At 40.0% G+C, this 23934-nt stretch overlaps 1 protein-coding gene across 8 annotated transcripts in view; it reads left to right on the forward strand.

Moving 5' to 3' along the window:
• The window catches only part of rbfox3a (RNA binding fox-1 homolog 3a), a 350843-nt gene that overhangs the window by 301604 nt on the left and 25305 nt on the right, over positions 1 to 23934 (forward strand). For 4 of the 8 annotated variants that reach the window (XM_053511558.1, XM_053511554.1, XM_053511560.1 and 1 more), the window contains 3 exons: positions 7047 to 7325; positions 18265 to 18411; positions 23735 to 23788. In XM_053511558.1, coding sequence (XP_053367533.1) covers positions 7047 to 7325; positions 18265 to 18411; positions 23735 to 23788 — 480 coding nt within the window. The remainder of the gene's footprint in view (positions 1 to 7046; positions 7326 to 18264; positions 18412 to 23734; positions 23789 to 23934) is intronic. The other 4 variants (XM_053511562.1, XM_053511556.1, XM_053511559.1 and 1 more) reach the window with 2 other exon arrangements.

Genomic DNA, 23934 nt, shown 5'->3' on the forward strand with positions numbered 1-23934 from the left:
AACCTGGCTTTCACAGCCCTCTCCCCAAACCCCCACACCCCCTCAAGCAGTCTTACTATTCTGACAGTGATTCAGAGTTGGCAGGATAGTATGAGTCATTAAAAGACACAGGAGCCTGCTGTCATGTTGTAAACAGTCCAGGTTATGGGCTCCTGCCCCTAGTTAAATTCAGATTAATTAATTGTATTATTATTTTTTTTATACTCGCTGGATGCAATTTGTTTTCCCGACCAATAGCTGTCAAATACAACACTGCCAGCTTAATAGCATGTGCATGTGAAGCTGACTGTAGATGTCTCAGAGGTGAATGTTAAGCCACTGATATGGTCAAGTTAATGTCGTAGTGCATGGAGCAGGCTTTCTATCACTGCTGGCACTCTGACAGTCACTTACACGCCTGTCAAACTCACTCTGGAAGCACCTCAAACTTAAAGCACCATGCTGTGCATACTCTCCTCTCCCTGCTCAGGAGTTTACTTAGGTTTCCTCTGGTGGTGGAGGTAAAGGACATTCACCCTGCACTGCTGCTCTTTTTACTGATCATTCAGAGGCATGTAACATAAAACATCGATTAGGTTTAGAAATGAGCTCAACCGTCTCTATAGTTCCCCAGGTGTGGTGCACCAAATGGCGATGCTCCAAGTTACTGTTGCATACGAGAGGGTTAAAAGTTAAGATGAGTAGCATAGTTGTCTGTTCCAACCGACTCCCTCCATTTCTTTCTAGGGGGAAATAAACTCATTTGCTGTGAGATCACTTGGCCGCTTGGCACCGGTTCAAACCGAGAGACTGTGGAGAGAGAGGGGAGGGACAGATAATACGATTTAGCTCATCGGAGAAATCATTTACCAGCGCAATTTGTCGACAAGGATCTGGGGATGTTTTTTCTGTGGCATCACTTCAGTCACCATGATGGAGATCCTTTCTTTTTCTCCCTTCTTTCAAGTCTCTCTCTCTCTCTCTTTCTCTCTCTCTCTGGCGGGCTCTCTTTCACATTTATAAACTGTCAGACCTCGGACCTGCAGAACTATTTGGAAAGGGCACTAAGTGAATTAAAACCGAAGCAGTGGAGAGCTGTATTAAATATCAGTTGCTGATTTAAGTTTATCAGAAATAAAACCTCCAGGCAGGAGATTTTTTTTTTCCCTTCCTCCAGCTTCATGATGTGTTTTATTTAGCCGAGGGAGCTCTGGGGGCTGATAGCCTCTCAGTCTCGCTTTATTAGGTGAAGGTTGAGATATGGTGTAGTGTGAGAATTTATTTTAGCTACCATTTCAAATCACATCATAGTGTAATATTTTTTTAAAATTGTTTGTTGATGTATGTGTTTGCTCTGTCACTTCAAAGAACAAGCATTACGGACTACAAATCATAGAGAAAGTTCTATTCGACTTCTAAACTCTGTTTTGCTTGCACTGTTGTAAGGCTGAAGAAAAAAGGAAAGCTCCATGGATTGGTCACCAAATCAGAAATTGAGTCTTTTGAGTGTGTATAACGTGGAGGATGTCTGCTTTTCAGCACTACAGTAGGGAACAGCACTCTTACACCATGTTCCTGCACATACAAATACTCGAGGCGAGATCATTTCGTGTAAGTCGCAGCAGGCCTCCTATCTCATCCCTCTTCTTTTCATCTCTTTACACACCCCCATCATAAACTGGCCACTTTCTGTCCACTGATATGATGGACAGGTCCATTGCATTCGAATTCGCCATCTGCGCTCAGTATGCTGCAGTTATGGGTTTAAGGCATCACACAGACTCTCAGTGACCACATACTGGACTAATGGGAAGTAATCAGGCATTAGCTTTCCCAGGTCACTCTCTTTTAACCTTTTCAAAAACAAATGGAATGAGAGTAAATGGAAAATCATAGGTCAGCATGGCAGAAATAGAACCTACTGCTCACAGCACAGCTGTTAGGAAAGAATGAGTACCTTACATGCTTTGCAGGTGCAGGAACAAAGTAGAATATAATAATAATAGTAATAATAGTAATAAGTTTTTTAAAAAAAAGGACCGATGGAAAAATGTGTAGGGTGATGGTATGTTACAGTGTATTGGGCAGCTCAACACCCACCTGATGCAAAGGAAGCTGCTCTCTTGCACTTAGTTTGGCTTTGGAAAATGTTGCTTGTGCCTCCATTTACCTCTCTGAATATTTCATGGGATGGAGTCCACACGCTGAGCAATAATAATGTAATGTTGAGCAGCAGACATTTTCTGCAGACTTTATGGTTTTGTGAACCCCCGCCCCTCCTCAGAGCCCTGGCAGGACCGCACTCATGCCCTCTCTGCCTGCTTTATGTGCTGTTTTTCAGACCGCCTGGACAGCCCTCTCCTCTGCTGGCGCTTTGAGGCAGGAAAGTGCATCAATAACGCTCAATGTTTCAGTGAATTACAATACCTTCCTCGGGCTACGGCCACTTTTTTTCTTTTTCTGACATCACCATGGAGAGAGAGAGAGAGAGAGAGAGAGAGAGAGATAGCTTTGGAGGCACAACATAAAAAGTGAAAGAGATGGAAAGAAGGGACAGAAGAAAGTAGAAGAATAGAGAATGATAGATGTACAGAACGGCCATATAGGCGGAGAAAGACATGCTCACACATTGAATCAATAGAACATCTGCACATGTCAAAATGTCTTGTCGAAATTCTGGTACAGCACCCCAGACTGGTCCCCTACTGGGACACAATATTGGGACAAATGCACAGAGCTTCACGGAATATGAGACTTTTTATTGTTTCGAGTCTGAGGTTGCAATTGCCCATATTTTAGGTCGAAAACTCGGTTGTAGCCCGCTTCGGGGTTTATTGTTTTCAGAGCAAATAATATCTACTCTTTCATCCTGTATCAGTATCGCAGTAAAAATTTAAATCATATAGGTTACAAAATGTCTCGATTGTTGTGTTTCTCCTTTCAAAAAAATGACATTTGAACAGTAAAACTAATGAGCTGCACAATATTCTTCACTTTGTTCCTTTTATTCTTCTTTTTAATACAAGTTTTAGCGAAGATCTTGGTGTTAAAATATATAATAGAGTATAACTGGCTGGAAAGGGACCATCTCTTTTGATTTCACCCAATCAATAATAGTGTTTTATCTGTGAGATTAAAAAAATCACCAGCACATCACCTCAGTAAAGTTTAATCAAGTTCAAATTGCTAAAATGAAAGACAGAATGTGCGTTTTTATACTTTCCTGTGTGTTCTTGAGTGCTGCTTGTACATTTGGATGACAAATGGTAGAAACATGGAGGTTATGCCGTAGGAGTAATTCTTCTGACTGATCACCTTAATCCTGAGAACATATACAGTATATCCTGATGGGGGAAGTCTCTTCTAGAATGACCCCATCCTCATGAACCGGTTCTGAGGGCTCTGTTAAGGGTTTAATAACTATTGAAATAATGTAAATCATATGCTACAGTATGGTCTTCATGGTCAGCACATCTCAACCCAATGTAGGACTTTTAACTGATATCTTAGTGAGTTCTTGCAACCTGCAATAACCAAACACCAATTGAGGAGAAAAGAATCTAAAAGAACAGAGAGTTCTAGAATGGTTCTGGAAGATCAACTTTAAAAGACTTTCACACGGACATCACAGTGTAGAGGCACTAAGACGAGCCCCCTCACGTTTGGTAATTCCTGTTTGAGAACCTACAAATTAGCCACCTTAGTGTGTGCGTTTAAAAAGTACACCGCCATACTGTACCACCAGAGACGTGACATTTAACACAACAGCATTGGTATCTAGTGGTATGTATAACCCATGCACTGGAAATACAGTGCATACCATTGCTTTCAATTCAACAAAGGTTGGAGAACTGACTGTTGATCCATTTACATCACTCATCAAATGCAGCAATCCACTTGGAGGTTGCTGCCTTCTCAGTTCATTGCTTATTTCCCACTGATGAGGTGATTAACTACATGTACGCACTAGGATTGGCTGCAGTCTGTCATGCTCTAGCCAAACGTAACGAAACCGAATTCATGCAGCCACTCATAAGGAAAGAAAGGATTTGTCAGAAAAAGGTTATTGTTACATCTTATTAAAATGAATAAGCCCAGTGACTTTGAAACATTTAAATGTGCTACAAAAATAAATGACTAGCACTGCTTATCAGTTTTATATAATAAATTAAGTGCTTAATGTCTAATCTATTCTGGATACGATTTCTGTGTGTTAGCTGATAATTGTTTGCTGTTGTTTAAACCCTCCGACACCATGGTGCACACATCCCACATCTCAACGTACTGTTCCATGATGGAGTTCTCCCTTTTACATGCATCTCGACTCTCCTGTCCTTGGTTCCAGCTTAAAGGCGACTCCTGATTCCGCCAGTACTTCTTATACAGAATGATGAGGCGCAGCAACGGTGCATTATCCTCACCGTGACCAGGTTGTGTGAAAGTGGCTATTATGTTGGATATTTCTTTAAAACCTGTTTATAAGTGTGCTCCCTTATATTCGAATGAATGTATGTTCTAATAGATAGGGATTATGGTTTAAATGTACTGCAAATCAAAAACCTGGGATATGATCTATGATCTATAAGAATATCAGACATAAAAAGCAGATCTTGTGTAATATTTGGAGTACAAACCCAGCAAGCTGTAAGGATGTGGTTTGTGGAGCATGTCACATATAGAGTAAACAGACAAATTCCACAACAAGTGGTACATGTAGTGAAACAACATTAATATAATCATAAAAGAGAGAAAAAGTTAACGATCTAAGACAAGTCTGCCTGGTTATCTTACTGACCATCTAAAGGGGGTCTTTCTTTCTCTCTCACTCGCACTGGCTGTTATTTTGTCTTTCACTCTCTTTCGGTCACTCTCCATGCCTGGCCATTGTGCGTAAGTCATGGACGAGTGCGTTTTTCATTTGGATAATGGAGCATTGGCCCTAATTGAGAGGACAGTCTCATTTGTTTGCCAACATGTCAATGGCCAGGCCTCTCATTGTTTCCACTACATTTACATTAATGCAATTCTCTCCACTCCTATTAAACTGTAGCCTTCTGCAGGCCATTTCTGCAGCCCGCTGCTGCCGCCTAATGCTGCTTAGTCAGTGAAAAAAAAAGGTTAATAATAATCAAGCAAAAGGGCAGAAAAAAAGAGCTTGATTTTCACTGGCGTTCGCCATGCAGCAAACCCCTGATAAAATATGGCGAAAAAAATCTGTCATGCTTCCCTTCACAACCTTTTTTTTTTTTTTTCCTCATTACCCATTATCTCTTAATGAGAATGAGGTATCTTGCCAGCATTGTACTGGATTTCAGCTGTATCTCACCCGTGATGTAATGAAGAAGCAGCCTGCTATTTTGGGATCTTTAGTTTTGCCATCTGCCCGCTGTACCTGGCAATTATTGCGCTCCAGCAGGGAATAGTTTGTGACTACTGTTGATTCAGAAAGCCTGGCATCTTAAGTTTGTCAATGAGGTTAAGTAATTAGGAGTGCCCCTGCTTTACTCAACTGATATAACAGTTACAGATTATATGCTGTGTTATTGCTTGTCTTTGCCATCAGCTTAGCAGAGGTCAAGCCCCTGTCTCCGCCTATTTCTATAATATTAATACCCTGATATGAGGCACTCTAGGCAAGCTGTTCTCTATACGCCTGCAAGGTGTGCACACACTCACACACAACGAGCGTACTGATGACCCGCCCGCACCTGTGCTGACAACAGCACTCCGCTCCACAGAGTTGCCCTCATCTGTCAACATAGACAAACAAACACGTAAACAGAGGCACGCACAGCCCTGCACTGTACTGTAGAAATTAACCCTCATCAGTCAACACACACACGCGCGCTCACTCCTACAGTCAAGGGCATGACCAAATAATACAAAAAAAAAACACATTTTCTAAAATAGCTGCCAGACAAAGACAGAGAAATGAAACGCTCGTGGATCCTAATTTTCATAGATGGATGAGAAAACATTGTGTACCCCTGTTACTCAAAACAAATGAGAGTCAGAGAGAGAGAGAGAAAAAATGTCTCATTTACATCCACTCCAGTGGAGAGAAATAAGGGAAGGGAAAAAGGCAGTGCTCTCATTTCCATGCTGATACACAGAGAAAATGACAGACAGCGTGAGGAAAGAGATATCACACGCAAGCTAAATAAAAGGGTAGATACTCATTGAGTTCCAGCATGTAGAAAGTGATAGAGAGGGAATGAGAATGTCATCAGGAGGTGCAAGCGGAAAAGGGGGCGGCTAGTATCAAAAACCTGTCATTTAAAATCAAAGGTGGTAATCAAAGAGGAATTAGTTAATTGATCTGCCACATGGTACTGTACATGCCAGGGAAGCGATTTTTTTTTTGTAATGGCTCCAGTCATGCTTATCCATCGAGCAGTATGGTGCGAAACAAAGTTGACCTGTAACGACAGTGTGCTGTGTAATCCGCTTGGAGAGTTGCTGTGATGTCCAAATCCATTCAGCTTCTTCACAGCACTGCGGTGGAAATTTTTTAAAAATGCTAAATTGCTTCACATATTGCTTACAATGTGCCGTTAGGCACACTGTTTTATTCATGGATGCCAGGAGAGTAGATGGACTACAGGTTGTTTGTGGCACAGTGAACTCTCTCTCTCTCTCTCTCTCTCTCTCTCAGTGCAATTTACAGTACACTTAGGATTTACATCAGCGTGTGCCGTGTCTGTTCCTTTAATCAAGATCAGGTCTGTGTCTTCATTGCTGGAGGATATTCAATGTGCATGCCCATGGCGCGATCTGTCAGTTACAGTTATGGAAAGTTCTGCAGGGTATTCTATCAACTATCATGAAATAATCACCCACATTTCCTCGTATCATGTGATATTAGAGTCGAGACAGACAGCGTCATGATTGCTTCTGTCATCTCTTATTATCTATGATAGTTTCTGATGCTACTGCCAAGCTTTTACTTTTGGTTACGCTGAATAGGTGGTGACGTACATCTGAGACTATAATTTGTAAATCTCTCTCTCTCTCTCCCTCTTTCTGTCTCTCTCTGTCTGTCTCTTTCTGTCTTTCTCTTTCTGTAGGGTAACCAGGAGGCACCAGCCCCTCCAGAGGCCATGGCTCAGCCATATGCCCCGGCGCAATATCCCCCTCCCCCGCCTCAAAACGGCCTACCTGGCGAGTATGCCCACCCCGGGCAAGAGTACACAGGGCCGAATCCGGTGCCCGAGCATGCAGCTGCCCTCACCATCTATACAACCACACAGACACACAGTGATCCAACCGGCACTGAGAACAGCACGTCCGCACTCACAGCGCCCAGCAATGTACCAGTGAGTACATCCGCTATTCTCCATATCATGGTTAGTTAGAATTTGTTGGCCACTTTTTTTCGTTTTGTTTGTTTCTTTTGTTACATTGCATGTAAAGATATCACACTGAATACAGCATTAAGTTACATTTTACCACACTTGATAGGTGATACACACCAGATGTATAGAACACTGGGATCAGATTGCATGTTGGGCAGCTTGTCATACAAGTGTAAATATATACTGTATATTCATCTCTATAAGCCACTTTTGTATAGATGTGCAAATGTCCAGTGCATCACATGTATTATGGTAAATTTGAAAAATGTTATGCAAAATTGTGTGCCATCTTGTTTCTAATTACTTTGAACAAAATACAAAAGGAATTTGACTGTCAGTTTTTATTCTCTATATTTTTCCCAAATTTCCCAAATCTGCCTGTTGCCACCCACCAGCAATCTCTCCCCTATCATACGACAACTACCAAGCAGGGAGTGTGAAGGCTAACACCTGCTTCCTCACAAGACACATGAAACCAGTCAAACACACCTTTTCAAGCTGTGGCGCATGCTGCTTCCCAGGCCACACTTGAATAAAAGTGCTAACCGTCTTCTCCGTACATGAATCATTATTGCTGTGACTGACAAGGGAAAGATTGTATGCCGTCCCTCCCACCCACAGAGCTCGGCTCCCAGCCACTGATGTCTGTTGGGATTTGAACTCACAATCTGCTAGATTATGAACTAACAATCTGATAGAGTTTACGCTTTGTTTTTATACAATCGAGAAACCATCTGGTGATGGTAGAATCTCTAGATAATCTCTAGATAAGGTGTGTTAAAGTATCCAGCGTAAAAAACAAACATTTTTAAGGGACATTTAAGCCTTATTTTATTTCTTTTTTCAAAATGAGATGACTAAATATGCTTATTCCGCAATACTTGATTATTGGATGATTACAGACTAGTGTAAAAGGTTACTATAGTGTACGTGTGTCTTTAACCACATTTTAAGGGCAGAAAAAATGAAAGGAGAAAATGTGTGAGATGAAGACCTAAGACAATATGAAGAGTTCTTTTATGCTCTCCCAGGAGCAGACAACAGAGTCCTAACTGTCTGTTTGATCTATTGTGTCATGACCGTGAAGTCCACTGCTCCAACCATCAAACCCCTTGGAACCGTTTACCACTCTATGAAAATTTCAGTGGACCACTTACTATAACAGTCCCCAATATATATAGCAGGCTTATGATGGAATAAAAGACTTTCAGTGAGGCTTTCAGTGTGTATGTGTGTGTAGGTGTGTGTGAGTGTGTATATATAAGTGTGTGTGTGCGCGCGAGTGTATGCATGCAGATCCAAACATTGCTCTGTGGCCTGATTCCTTCGGGAGTGGTGTATGCTGTCATTCCTGTATTATCACCTGGAAATATATTTATGCTCTTCTTATTTCACTTGGCTATAGAACATAGTCGTGTTCACTCACACAAACACACACACACACACACACACACACACACAAATAAATAACAAATAATAAATAAATAATACCCACAATAGCCAGATCAGCACTTACAACCACTGTAACAAATATTATATTATTCTGACTGAAGAGAATCCGAATTAGGCCTGCTGAGTTGCAATTCCCTAAAAGTTATTAGATTTAATAAAGACCTGTTTTGGTGAGTTTTGATTTATCCTCTATGAGGTTCAATAGATTTCTGATGTCCCTTAAAACATTCAGACAACCTAACATGAAAGCTTTAGAGAAAGAGAGAAAAGATATAAGGCTTATAACAGAGAAAGCGTATTTTATTTCACATTAATGCTGTGGATTAAAGACATTCTATGTTTGGAGAGATTCTGGGTATATGGAGCCATAATTTGGCAAATATTTTTAGGTTAGATCAGATCGAATCAGATTGAGGAAGAACTACTGAACAGACCAGACCGGAGGAATATTTTTAAAGATAAGTTTAAAAAATCCATCAGTTTTGTTTTTCTTTAGGAGGAGGAGGTCGGCTCAATACTTGGATCCTGCTCTGAAAAATGATTTAGTTATACTTTAAACACACATGCAATGTCTTTATCAACTGTCTCAAATGAACTTTTGGTTAAACTAAGGTTCACGTTAACTTGAGATCTTTCTAACACTATCCGCTGTTTATTATGTAGCTGTAACAGTATCAATACAAAAATATATACATTATTTTACAACTGACCCAATAGTCTCTCTTATGCACACAAAAAAATATTTCTCTTGTACCCAAGCTGTAATATTTAAACTGATCTGTTTGATCTGAATTTCATCTCATTGGTATGACCTGGTTAATCACAGCTTCATGTTTCTTTAGCAAAAGTAACCTTCCTATTTATTGGTATAGCATGCTGATCAACTTGAACATCCATTCCAGCACTTTAGAAGAGTTCCCTTACTTACACACACACACACACACACACACACACACGTACACTAGTGACAAAGAAGTTTTGACTGCCTCTTTTTCAGAGATTGTCACATAAAAGGTTGTAGTGGGGGTGGGAGGGGGGTGGGGGCAAAAAATAAAGCATCTCAGTCTAATCCCGTTAAGTGAAGCACCGGTTTCACCCTAATCGGATGTAATCTACCTGCTTGGCAGCTTTCCAATCAGATAGTTTCAATTATGTGGTTGTAGTGGCATTGGGAAGGGTGGAAGTGCTGAGCGGAGCACTTTGAAAGTGATTTGCAGATAACACTGAATGTGTACGTTAGAGAAATCACTGAACAAGAGGAGCGGGACTAAATCCGTGCACCCACCACATATACAGTACACACACACACACACACACAAAGCCACACACACGCAAACTTACACTCCATTTATGACAGGGAGAATGGAAAGGAGATAAAGGAGGGGATTCTTCTTTCTTCAAAGAAGCGTGGGGGTGTATGATCATTTCCATCTAGTTGTATGGAGCTGACCTACTATGGGAGCTAATAAAAGAAAAGTGCTTCTTTAGCACAGGTCGGGTAAAAAAAAAAACCTGTTTGTCTTACTATGCTGTAGTATACTATGTAATTATTATGCATTATAATTGATGCTATTTCTGCATCAAATCTAAACCTGGTAGTTAAAATGATCAGATATTTCTTGACTTGTTTGGATAGTTTAGACAACGAAGTCTCACCATACATAGAAAAACTGTCACATATAAAACCAGTGTAAAAGCTGGCATAAAAACTTGGCATAAGACTTACAGTAAGAATGAAGAAAATTAAAAAATTGCCATCATTTAATCTCTCTCTCTCTCTCTCTCTCTCTCTCTGCGCGTGCATACAATATAATTTAATTAGGATCTGCCCTGTATGTGACTACATTAATACGGCTGGGTTTACTCAGGTTTAGAGTATGTTTGAGCTGGTGTCAATAGCTAAGGTCACATAAACCAGCCAGTCAATAATAGCTTTGTCAGTCCTCCTGTGGACATCACGCGTTAAAGCACGCAGATAATGTGTCGGACAGGAGAGGGTAGACCAATAAAACAGACAATTCCTGTCACCCGATAAATCATTTAGCACACTTATAATCCCTGGCAGCAACATGTGTATAACTTTTTTTTTCCCCAAGCTTCAATCGGGGTAATGGGGAATCATAAACCTTTAGTGAGGTAATGCACCTACTTAACGCTGATTTGGGGAGCTTTTTTTTTTAACGGACCATAAAGTTACCACATTTTGAAATATTTCTGGAGTAGCGCTTTTTCTTAAAGTGTTAGCTAAAGAAAAATAAATAAGAATCTTGTCTGTTTCTTTGCTACAGTAAGAGTAATAGATTCTGTGTGCAGAAAATCTTCAAAGGAACACTGGAGGTTGTGGTGTGTTTTGTGTGTGCTAACTCTCAGCTGAGTGATCTCTTCCCAAACAGAAGGGTCAAAGGCTTCAAAGGGCTGCCAAGAACCAAACCCTTTGCACTAGTATCTTCTTATCTCTTTTGGTGGAAGACCAGGCAGCCCAAGTCGCCTTCAAAAAAAAAAAAAAAAACAGGTAGCATTTTTAATTACTTCCCACCTCGACGATAGACCTGGGGGAGTGTCGCCCTCAGAAACGCAGCCTCTGAGTAAAACAGATGCAGCACAATCTATCTGCAATATAATTAACATTCAATTAACACAAATTAAAAGCGAATCACACAGATGAACCCCCCATAGATGGCTGCTTAGCAGTGGCAATGTGCTAATTAGATCATAGATGTGTGGAGCCATGAGTGCTTACCTCTCCTGCTCCCACTCCTGGCTTAATGTCACCTCCTCCAGCGAAGAGCTTGACTCCATTTATGCTTCATGAGGTAGGGAATTGTTCTGAATGAACAAGAGATTATATCACCACGTCAGAGTGTGTTGCCCGATATTGCATTTTCAAAAGTGTATACAAGATAAATGTTATAGCCTCTTCCTTATCTCAAAAAAAAAAAAAAAAAAAAAACGTACCCACTCATCAGGAAAAGCACCTTGATAAATGTAACTTGAAGCATAAAAACCTGATTAGTTGTTTACTAAAGCATGATGTTCACATCACATCCAGACAAATTTGAACCTCCATAATCAGGATATAAACTGGCTGATAAGTATAGAGTGTACTGAGCCGAATCTGTGTTTGACTTGTTCAACAAGAATGATGGAACACTAAGAAATTTTGTCATGCAAAAATTACCAGAGCTCAATTCCACCGAAAACTTCTTTATTCATGGATTATTTAGAATAGCAGGTGAAACTCCAGAATAGTCACCCACCAACTTTGGGTGAATTGCACATCCAGTCAGTGGAAGAGTGGGTAAAAATTGACAGCAACTCTGTCTCAAGACACTGGTGGCATCCTTACCTGACAGGATTCATGTTGTTACTAAGGCGAGGATAGGCGTAGCAAAGTGTTAGGGAAGAAATTACATAGCCAGCGATGCAATTTGCGTATGAAATACTGCAACTACATGAGAAGAGGAGATATCATAGAATGACTGTGTCCACATTTGGACCCACACGCTTCCTCACACCTCATTTGGTGCACATTTCAATAACATGAACAAATCAAAGGCTCCATCGCTTCCCAGAGCTCCACTGGGCTGAGAAAGGCATTGGATGCTCGGAAAGGCCACGCTTAGCTGCTCTGTAATGGGAGAGCCTGCGAAGGTGCACCACTCACCTGTTAGACATGATGGATAGCACGAGTCCTGCCGGAGCAGCTGCAGATAGAGCATGTGAATGACCAATGGCATGTCTATGAGGAATGGTGAAAGAGGACCCAAGTGAAGGTGCAGACCAGGGAGCAAGGGCACTAAGGGCTAATTGCACCTCATTTTGGCCCATCGATCTGCCTAGCCATTGCTTATGTCTCCACTCTGGAGCTGGAGATGGGAGATCCACCACAGACCCTGTCCTTAAGGGACTGGGGAACAGGCTTGAGTTGTTCTATGTACTTTATCTTAACAGACGCAGTATCAATGCACAGTATCAATGATGGATAATGCCACGCTGGTGGTAAACAATGGTTCTTATTATAGATACTGTACAGTCATGTGTAAAAAAAAAAAAAAAACTCATGAACGGGAAATACAACCTCAGACCAACAACAACATATAACTTTTGGCCATAAGTTAAAGTAATCATTTTTGGTATTACTTAATCAGTCTCTCACATAATTTTGGTCTATTATTTTTTTTCACAAAAATGCTTTGGTTCATTGATGTTTTGGGGCATTTGCATATGCACTGCTCTCTTGAGGTCCTGAAACAGCATTTCAATTAGGTCTGGACTTTGACTAGGTCATTCCAAAATCTTGATTCTTACATTTTTCTTTACTTATGTGCTCCAGATCATTGTCTTGTTCCGTGAGCAAAGTTTCATTCGAGGAATTTATAGTCCACTTGTGTGCCCATGTCCTGTGGCTGCAAAAGCAAGACCAAATCATCACCCATCCACCAACATTGACAGTGGGTATGAGGTGTTTCTGCTGAAATACTCTTTGATTTTCCCCAAACATGTCAAAGGGCATTAATCCCAAACAACTCTAATTTAGTCTTATCTTAGATTTAGCTTCGTTTTGCAAACCTTAGTCGTGCTTCCGTGTTCTTTTAGGACAGAAGAGGTTTTCTTGTGGCCACCTTTCCAAACAAATACTTGTTCAGTCTTTTTCTAATTGTGCGGTCATGAACTTTAACATTTAACATGCTCAGTGAAGCCTGTAGGGTCTAAGATGTAGCTCTGTATATGGGCGGGGGGTTGTATTTCAATGAGCACTGCGCAGTCTGATCTTGTGATGAATGTGCTAGGGCAACTGACTCGAATTCTTTTCACTTGAATAATCTATTCAAACTCCAAATAGTTTGGAAATGGTTTAATAACTCTTTTCAGATTGATGTGCAGCAACAATTGTTTCTCTAAGACCATTGCTAATGTCTTTTCCTCTTGGCATTGTTAACTGCCAAAACTTCTGCTTTTATAGAGGTCTGTACACCTGCTTATGATCAATTAATCAAGGGCTGATGATTAGCAGCACCTGGCTACAACTTACCGTCTTAAATCTTGTGGAAGCAGTAAGTAGGTACTTAGTATTGCCCACATGTTGTTGTTTTCTTTTAGGCTTCATTTTGGTTAAATAAATAATGAAAAAAGTTATATTTGTCTATAGTTGTTCGTCTAAGGCTCGCCTGTGTTTGCCTAATACTAAGACCTGCTAGGATAAGATGATTTTCTTGATGTTTTTACAAAAAAAAATAGAATTAAAAGAGGGAGCACTTACTTTTACACATGACTGTCATCAGGAAAGACTAGGGACATGTTTTGTTTAAAAAATTTTAAATACTTAAGTTCAACTTAGAGAACTTAAGTAGAGAAATAATTTCAAAAACGCCTAATCTGTACAACACAATTCTGTGATATTAAACAGGAGTTGTAATCTCAGTTGTTTTTGAACAGGTGATGCTTCTTGCATTTTGGAATCATTTCTAAATAGGAATAATAAAAGGATTTAAAAATATATCTTTTAAACTTAAGGTGTCTGAGTCTAGATGTTCAGAAGGGTAAATACAGCCACCTGGCCAAGAAAATCTAATAACCCAATGTAAAAGTTTTTTACATAATATAGGACATCATGACCAAAAATTGAATGTTTCCACAAGATTCACAAAAATAGGCAAACATGCAACTGATATAAAAATTGTAAAGGATTACAATTTCTAAATTAGTAAAATTAGCAAAAGCCCATCATTTATGATTACAATTTTTGTACATTCCTGGTACAGTATATATATATATATATATAAAAGCATCGGAACCAAGAAACACAAAAAAATCACATTCTGTTAATCTGCATTAGATCCAATAAAAAAACATCGAAAACAGAAACATAAAAAAATCTAAACAAATTTCTGAGCACAACCCTTTTACCATTGACCTGAAAAATCTATTAATCCTTTCACTGCTTCAAAATCTTTCCACTAAATGTAAACCATTAGTGTTGAGTATAAACTGAATTGCATTATGATTTGCTGATTTGCGGGAAAAAAGCTGACATTTTCAAACTACAGGAAAAGTAAACAGCCCTGTGTGAACTTTAAAATGCTTTCTGTCTTCATTGTTTTTGTGCAAAGGCTATGTTTGTCCTTTTTTTTTTTTTAACGTTTCAGCGTTGCATGCTTTTGACAGTCCAATAATTACCATGAATATCACACCACTTCAGATATTTCCAGGTGATCTTGGACTGCTCTGAATGCAGCCAAGCAGCAGTCACTGTCTGGGCAAGACTGTGTGATTCTCTACTGAGTGTGTGATGTGTTTAACCTGCAGAACCTCAATCAGCAATGCTGGAGTCTCGAGTTGGAGTCCAGCCCAGGTTTATTCCAGAGAGACAGGGAAAAAGAAAGCACCAGGAAGGTCAGAAAGGGTAGCAGTTTTTTGACCATGGAAACCTCTGTGCAGGTCTGTGAATGAAGGTGAATGAACTGGAAGGAAATTCAGAAAGTGTTTCCTTCTGCTATCAAAGCAGAACGCATTTACCAAACCCCCACCCCACCCAACCCCACCTCACCCCAAAGGAGGGTAAATTCCTTTTGTGCTGCATCTGAAATCCTTGTTATGGCTAATGCTTAAATCGATGGTTAAGCTGCAGTCTCTATGAGTGATTGTTGTAGTAATATAATCCACCTTTTGGCATTAATGCAGGCTGAGGCAGCTTCAAACTCATATTGTGCACTCTTGAGGTGATGGTGGGGGGTTTCAAGGGTTCTTTAAGGTTTATTGGATAATTAAGGTCTTTTAGCTTCCTTATAAGAATTCTCAGTGAAGTCTTGTATGTTGAGATGTAGAACCTTTAAGCATCCCCTCAGAGAGAAAACCCAAGAAGCATTAAGGGTTGTAAATGTTCTAAGAGTGTGTATTTTTATTTTTATCAGTGCTTCTTTAATTTTTTCGTTTAATATTTCAGTGTACATTTCACTGATTATGTTTAATGATGGAATTGTTTGATTTGAATAATCAAGAATAATATAAAACTAATTATAATAATGTGACATGACACAGTCTCTTAGTTGTAATAATAATTTCTTTTTTTTAAGTTAGAATTAAAAAAAAATATTTTAACTGTTATTGTACTGTCATTTTTCAAAATTTTCCTTGGCAATGAGTAAAAAAAATGGCTTGCAGCTCAAAATTTTTTACATTTGAGTTTGAATTATGTTCTTAGCTCTCTTAATTGCATTTACCCCTCATTGCACATACTTCTGATCCAAATCATAGAGATACGTTATGGATATTTCATTACATATTCATTGTGTTCACATACCATGCATCATTGTCTGCCTTTGTGCTATGAGGCCAGCAGGTGGGTCCACCGAACTGGTAACAAGGTAAAGGTCTGATCCCACAGATTCCAAGAGCTACCGTAGCAATGCTGAACAAGATAATGCTGGCTGTAATAGAAATGTATCAGAACACACAGTGCATTGCAGCTTCTTGTTTATGGGGTAATTTAAAATACCTACTGTACAGTGGGCAGTTGAGCATCAGAACTGGGCATCAGAACCTTCATGTTCAGGACAAACAAGTCTGATTCATGGAGGCCCCACCTCAATATGGCACTTAAAGGATCTGCTGCTACTCCTTTTAGTGCGAGATACCACAGCAAACCTTCATAGGTCTCTTTAAGGGATGACATACAAGTTGTTTCCATATTATGGCCCGATCAGCAAATAAGAACATGAACAGGGTCTTACTCAATGCCACTGCTTTTTCTCTCTTTCAAAGATAAGTTCATCCTTGCACTGCTTGTCAAAATCACAGTATGAGGCCTGACTGTCTGCAACACATAGGGCCTGACACTCCGCCATGGCCCTTAGTTCATCTAGTACCATGTCTACTGACTGATCTTTGCTTTAGATGTTAGGTGTTTGTGTTGATTCCCAGTGGCACCCCAACATGCTTCAACTGAATCTGCAGTTGTGTATATGACATGAGAGGTGCTGCCACACATACACACGCATTCTGTTTGATTCCACCCTCCATGTCTGCTCTCGATGTCTACATACAGAGTGGCTCAAAAGTCTGGATCCCCAGGCAATTTCCTTATATAAAATTTGATTTAGTTTTTTTTCCTTTCAGACTCAAGACTCAGACTCAGACCTTGATTATTTTGTTCCATCTCTATATTTCCCTGTAAACGCCTTTATTATTAACATTACACTATTCCCTTGCCACCACCACCCCCCTATCTCTCCCGATCCTACCCATTTCACTCTTTCCTTCTCTCTTTCTCAAAAACTATGCATCTTGCCGACCATGGCCAAGCCCAGTGTAGCTGCCTTCAGCACTTCTCTCATTGATCTTGCTAATCCTGGGAACGTTTAGCTGACATCATCTTTTCATCTGCGCTCCCTGTGTTATTCTAATTCATTATGCACATGAAGGGCTGCTGCTTGTCTTCTCTGCTCAACAAGCTTTTTCCTCCACTGAACATGTCTGCACACAACAGGCCCCAAACAAGATAAGTCTGAAATTAATGACCAAGAAGAAGATCAGTGCTTTCATATGCTGCTTTCATCTGTCAGATGCTAAATTGCGCTTACTGTAGCTTGCTCATCAATTTGCTCTGTGACAGTTATGACTGTGTCCCAAATGTGTTGGCTAAGATAATGTTTTACCTTTGTTTAATTTGAAATCAAAACGTCGCTCTTTAAAGTAGATGCATTTTTTTTATATACTTGTGTGTTGTAGCAGCTGTTGCCTGAGGCTCGCTCAGGGTCTTCAGGCCATACATTACCATGTACCAAATGACTCTGTAAAAGTGCAGCACAAACAGAATCCAGCAGAATAATGTCACATCAGACAACAAAAGCCCCAGATGACACATTTACACATGCATACATGCTGTGATACATACTGTGACATTTGCTCAATATCTACCTAGAGAGAGGGGAGGGAGAGAGAGAGGGAGAGAAGAAGGGAAGGAGGGATGGACTGCTGGAGCTGGGCAGGTGAGAAATGAGATGAATGGGTGTCACACTCAGCCATCCATCCTAGAGCACAATGGTGGCTATTTTTTTTCCCTATGATGGACAGATGAGCATACCAACTTTGAGCCTGATGACTCCCACCAGCATACAACTCCCCCACCCCCACCCCCCTTTCGCTTTTGTCCCCTCAGGTCTTCATAGGCTGCCGCTCAGTAAATGAATCCTCTGGTCTCAACATGTCAGAGGTATTTCCTTTTAAATCTGTATCCACATTTTCTGACAGCTTCCTTAATCTTCAGTGCCACATACAAATGTTGGCCAGGCAAAGGGAATTTGTAATGTGCCACTGGTGCTCCTTGATCTCTCTCTCTCTCTCTCTCTCTCTCTCCCCCCTTGTGTACCCTCTTAACTCATATTCCTCCCTCCTTCAGTTTGCAGGGAATGAGAGAACCTGAAGTCCAGTTGTCCTAAGATTTATCCTATATAATTAAGATGGTTGTGTTATTCTCCAGCAGGCAGATGAGGTGGCGCAGACAGAGGGCTCCCAGCAGCTCCAGCTCCAGCCCTCAGATTCTTCGGAGAAGCAACAGCCCAAGCGGTTACACGTTTCCAACATTCCATTCCGCTTTCGTGACCCGGACCTCCGGCAAATGTTTGGGGTGAGTATCTTTGCTCAGCCATACACTTGTAATATGTTTCATGAACTGAAAAGTTCATCTAGTTTATATATATATATATATATATATATATATATATTTTTTTTTTTTTTTTTTTTTAAATAAAACTTTTTGGAAAAGCAGCAGCAAACTGGAAAACTTCAACCCATGTTTTACATCTATGAGTTCTGTTTTAAGTAGTGTATTATTCTTTTCTTTTTGCTAAAAAGCCTTTGAACCTTACATTACAGGCTCGAAACCTATGTGTGAGAGAGTACATACAATCACAACATTAGTCAAACTAAATTCCGTCTCTGTTAAAAGGGAAAATTTGAACCCACACCGGTAGGAGCTAAGAAATAACAGATTGTGTGTACAAAACCCAAATCACAACTTACAAGAATGAACATGGCAATACTGAGTCAGACAGTGTTCAATCACTCTGTCTGAGAAGCCCAGTACTAAAAGCATTTAGTCATAAGCTACTTACATTCTGTATATCAAGCATACATCACTTTTGAATATAATGCATATTTTTGTCATCTGAGAAAACACCAACGATTTACTACACTCATTAAACTAATGCCTGCAGCTAGGATAGTTCCTCACAGTATACTATATAGACAGAGCTGTCAGTCATCTATAAACAGAAATATTTAATAGCTTTGTTCATTCTAATAATTTTGCTGTCAATACAACACTGCTGGTAGAGGCAGAACAACTCTGACATTTAGCCAAGGATAATCTTCAATTATCCTATCTAAAAAATATCCCATAAGCCACCCTAATATTCCCCCCAGACTTATGTACTTCAGCTTTTCTCAGTAAAAGTTGCTATTTTCATCAGTGTTACAGTCTGTTCTTGTGTTAATATTGAGAAAACAATAACAATAACAGATAAATAAAATTAAAAAATAATGGAAATTTTAACTATTATATCATCAAGGCCAGTCTCCTAGCAGCTATGTAGCTTTTTGTCCAGTTCTTATAGTCTCTTATTTAAATGCATACAAAATAAATCACTTGAGGAAATTAATAGATTTTTTTATGGACATTGTTGTAGCATATGTGTTTGTGTAAATATGTATGCATGCATGTTTAACAGTTTTAAATGACTTTAAATGAGTATGCTTTTCCCATGCATGTCTCTCCAAGGCAGAGAAACATACAGTATAGCCTAACTTTAAATTAGTAGCATTCAGTGAACGAAAGCGCCTAAATGCTGTGCACTGGCAGCTTGTTACTGGAAACTACAAACATGACTGGGAAGAAACAAAAAAGCATATTGCTGTTAGTCTTAGCTTGTTAGGAGTTGGAGCTGGTGTTTACTTAAGGCAAAGTATAAGCGACAGTAGCATTTTTAATCTGATGAAGCGCTGTGGATTCACAGTGAGTGCTGAGTTTGGAGAACATCTGTTCCCTCTTTGTTCTCTCGTAGAGAGATGTTCTTCTTCACTTCTCTTCTCTTCTACTCTGCCCAGTATTGATGTGAAGAGCAGGGTCTTCTCCAGTGGAGGCATTTCAGTGCACTTAAAAAAGTGGGAGTTGGATTCTCATTAGCTGCTTGTTTGCTGACAGCTACTCTGTGTGTAAGAGCTGTTGCAACACTTGCTGTGAAATCTTGCAAGGACCCAAGGGCACAATTATTGCATGTCATCGATGGCCTAGTGGGGATGGATGACATAGATAGGCATGGTGCATCACTCCAGAATTCTACGTGAAAACAGAAACTAGGAGGCTGGATGGGTTTTGGACAAGCCAGTGTAGAGAAATAACAGCAGTACAAGGCCATGGAGTTCTTAAAGTTTTTAAAATCTACCCATTTCTTCAGTAACTGTGTTCAGTCTGCCTGGCCTGATTTATTCATTCATTCATTCATTTATTTATTTATTTTATTTATTTCATTTCATTTTAGTAAAGGTTTTCCACTGCTGTTTAAAAGGTAATTCTAAATAAAGTATTAATACTATTTTATATTTTAACACCATAGGGCAAAATTATTTCTGCATTTAATAAATAGTGATCCACACTTTCCAATCAATTTTGGTCCAAGTCTAGACCTTTTCGTCATCTAGCATAATTTTAGCCACATCGGCAGGTATACCCTGACTTCTGTTTTCCCCAGGATATCTTGTTTTTTTGAAGAGCTTCATCAAAGTGTAAGCCATTATGCTAAAAGTGACCATTTGGCATCCTTCAGCAGAATCTATCAAAGCTGTACAAAAATACAAATTTATCTCATCTTAAGGTTTAATCATGTGCTTTAGTGGGGAGATAGCTTTTTTGATCTTTTCATCCAAGAGGAATGAAAATTCAATTTAGATCCTCAAACCTCTAATTTGATGACTCAATTTTCACATGAGTACATTGGCATGGGACATAGTCAAACAAAGAATGAAAATTAAACAGGCTTCATTACCCAACCTTATTTGAGCCTAATTTTATAATTAGAAAAAGACATCCAAAGCAATTACACCAATGGATATGTGGGCCTAATGTTGGAGAATAAAATGGGGTTTAAAGCACCACCTTGGCGATTCCACACAGGAGCTGCTGGAACGTGATTGAAATGTCATATTCCTCACTCCAGCGCTTGTGTGTTTTTTGCAACTCCAAGCATCTAGCGCCTGAGGAGCTTTCATTAAACTGTAACTACTCAGGCAGTGAAGACGGCCACCAACTGCACTTTGAAGTTCTATCATGACAATAATGAGAAAAGCTCAGTGTTGCATCTAATTCCATATTAAGCCCAATTAACAGACTGATATTCCAGAGCTGAGATGAAAGCAAGTTATTCCTAGTGGACATCCAGATGTTTGAGTACTCAATCCAATAGCGAGCCACCCGCAGGCAGGCTGTACTTTACCTGAAAAAGTACAGAGCCTTATAAGAGGATTGGGACCATATGGTTCCTGCACGTTACTAAAGGGTTTGTATAATGGGTTTATAATGATGCCTACTTATTCCTAATTTCTTAGTTTAGTAGCTTTGCAGATTTAAACTGTTAAAGATTGGTTTATACACTGATGGCTTGTTTTATGCACTGTATCTTCCACCTTTCCTACAGAATATATTTGGTAATTTACAGTAAATGGCTTCACTGGAGTTGCCAACTCTTACAATATGAGAACCACCCACAGTCCTTACTGCGTGCTGATTTCACTCGTGTGTTTATGAAATCTGTCTGCCTTTGGGTGATTGTGGATGGCAAAGCCCACTGTGATGGGTCTGTAGCGGGGGCACTCATGTAAGGGGTGTGGGAGAACCTTAACTGGGGAAATATTTTCAGAGCTTGGTAACCCTCTTAGGTTGGATTAAAACCATTAGCATCCACAGACTTTGTTAAGAGTGACAGCTGCGGTCATGAACAACTTCACACTGGGATCCAAATGGACATGGTTGATGCTGTTTCTGGGAAGGAAAATGCCTTAATTTGAACAAATGGGATGTATTTGTGTCAAGTAACAATTGTTTGGGTTTCAGTCTGAAATTTGAATTGGCCTGGGGAAAATGAGTTTGGAGGAGCAAGTGGAGAAGATAGAGGCTAGGACCTGAAACAGGCTAAGCCCGAACAGAAATTGGCACTTTCACTAGTAAACTAGCTATTCTGTCTCAGCACATGCAGAGTCAGTTAAGATTAGAGCCATGCTCCAAATTTGTTGACAAAACCCCCTCCTCGGCTCCAATAAAGACACACACATGCACGTACAAATTCAGTGCTAGTCTCTCCCCACGGCTGGAAGGATAAAAGGCAGCTCTTCTTAACCTTATTAGTGATCCAGGCCCTCGATCAATCCCATTGAGCCGCACATTGCCTGGAAGGCCCATTTCTTCCCTGTTGTGCTGAAATGAAGCTGCCGTGGCCTGCTTGACAGGGTAATTAGTTTTAATGAAATAATATGGCCATTGTAGACAGCAATTAAAACCTGCTTTCATTTCCCCCATTAGAGGAACTTAAGGTTTCACTTTCATTCTGCGGTGTTCCATAATGATCCCCAAAGCAAGACCACTTAAATGGGATCCTTAGTTCCCCTATCCCTAGAGAAAATGCATTCACTTTCACTATACCTGCCTGTTACCGCTTACAATCCACCACCAAGGTTTAGGAGAAACAGAAAAGTCACCCTGTAACTTTAATCATTTCTTTTTAGACATCACACACATTTCTGTAAACTCTAAAAGGTTTGATTATCCATTCCATCCATGCTGCCAACTTTTTCCCCCAAACTGTGAATCCTGAGTGAAATGTTCTCAATGTGGAGATTCTTAACCAAGGTAAATGATTAGCATAAGGTATGTTGGGTTAACACAGAATGGAAAGAAACCTAAAACGCAATGAGTAGATTGGAGTAACAATTTCACATTTATCAAATCTAATGAATCTCCAGGTCAACTTATCCTCCCATAGTTTACCTTTACACCTGACAAATCTTTTTTACACAAAACTTTTCCAAACAGTACAGCCTTATTAAAGCTCCAAGGATCTAAATCAAAGGTCAGTAGTTGTTGTATGTTCAGTTTTCTTCTCGAGGCAGGTATCCAGGCTGCGAATCCATAAACTATACGTTGTGTCGAAACACAATCTCAGCTCTGCCTTGTCTGTGGTCAGCACATGCTCCCTAATTTTAATTAGCGAATAAAAAGGAGGGATTGGGCATTCCAGGGGCATCAGATAAGGATGCATAATGCAAATGGCTGAAAAATAATAACCAATGTGACATGTAATTACAGAGACAGTATTCGTCATGGCAATAATAAACAAATACATGGTTTATCATCGGCTATGATGGCTCCTCTACATCCAATTATCCATTTTAATTGAGGGGAGGTGGTGAGTGTTAAATCTCACCAGAAATATGTTGTCTTATGGTTTCATCCAGCTTTTTTTTTTTCTTTTATCAGGGTGAACACCACAGAAAATAACAAGCCATTGTGTGTCATTAAGAGCACTGGTGCATACACAGCATGGTAGTGCTCTTTTGAAAATGTTTCAAACATCAGCAGAATAGCCGGTTCATTCCCTCTACAGTGCACAGGAACACTGCAGAGGTACAGTCATATCAGCTGGCCTCATTTTGCACATTTCAATGACTGGTCACTGATGTGAAAGTGTTTGAGTCCGGTTTTCTGTGGGTAATATTAGTTCAACAGAGAGTGACTTGTGCAGCTTTTCTGCTATAGATGTAGCTCCATTGTGCAGTGGGTATTCTATTTTAGATAGCTATGCAATCAAGTGCTCAAGTTTCCTGACAAAGTGCAAAAGAGATGAGTTCTAATTACTCCTTCTCTCTCCTTTCTTTCTCTCTCTCTCTCTCTCTTTCTGCAGCAATTTGGAAAAATTTTAGATGTGGAAATTATTTTTAACGAGCGGGGCTCTAAGGTAAGTCAGCTGGAAGAGCAGCTCTTTGTCACTTCATACCTCTCTCTCCACACAGGTCCTCTTCTCCTTCACGAGTCGAGTAATTACAGCTCTCACATGGCAACCACAATGTGACACACACACACACGCGCGCGCGCACATGCGTG

Source organism: Clarias gariepinus, chromosome 14 (assembly GCF_024256425.1).
Source record: "Clarias gariepinus isolate MV-2021 ecotype Netherlands chromosome 14, CGAR_prim_01v2, whole genome shotgun sequence".
In the NCBI taxonomy this organism is placed as follows: Eukaryota; Metazoa; Chordata; class Actinopteri; order Siluriformes; family Clariidae; genus Clarias; species Clarias gariepinus.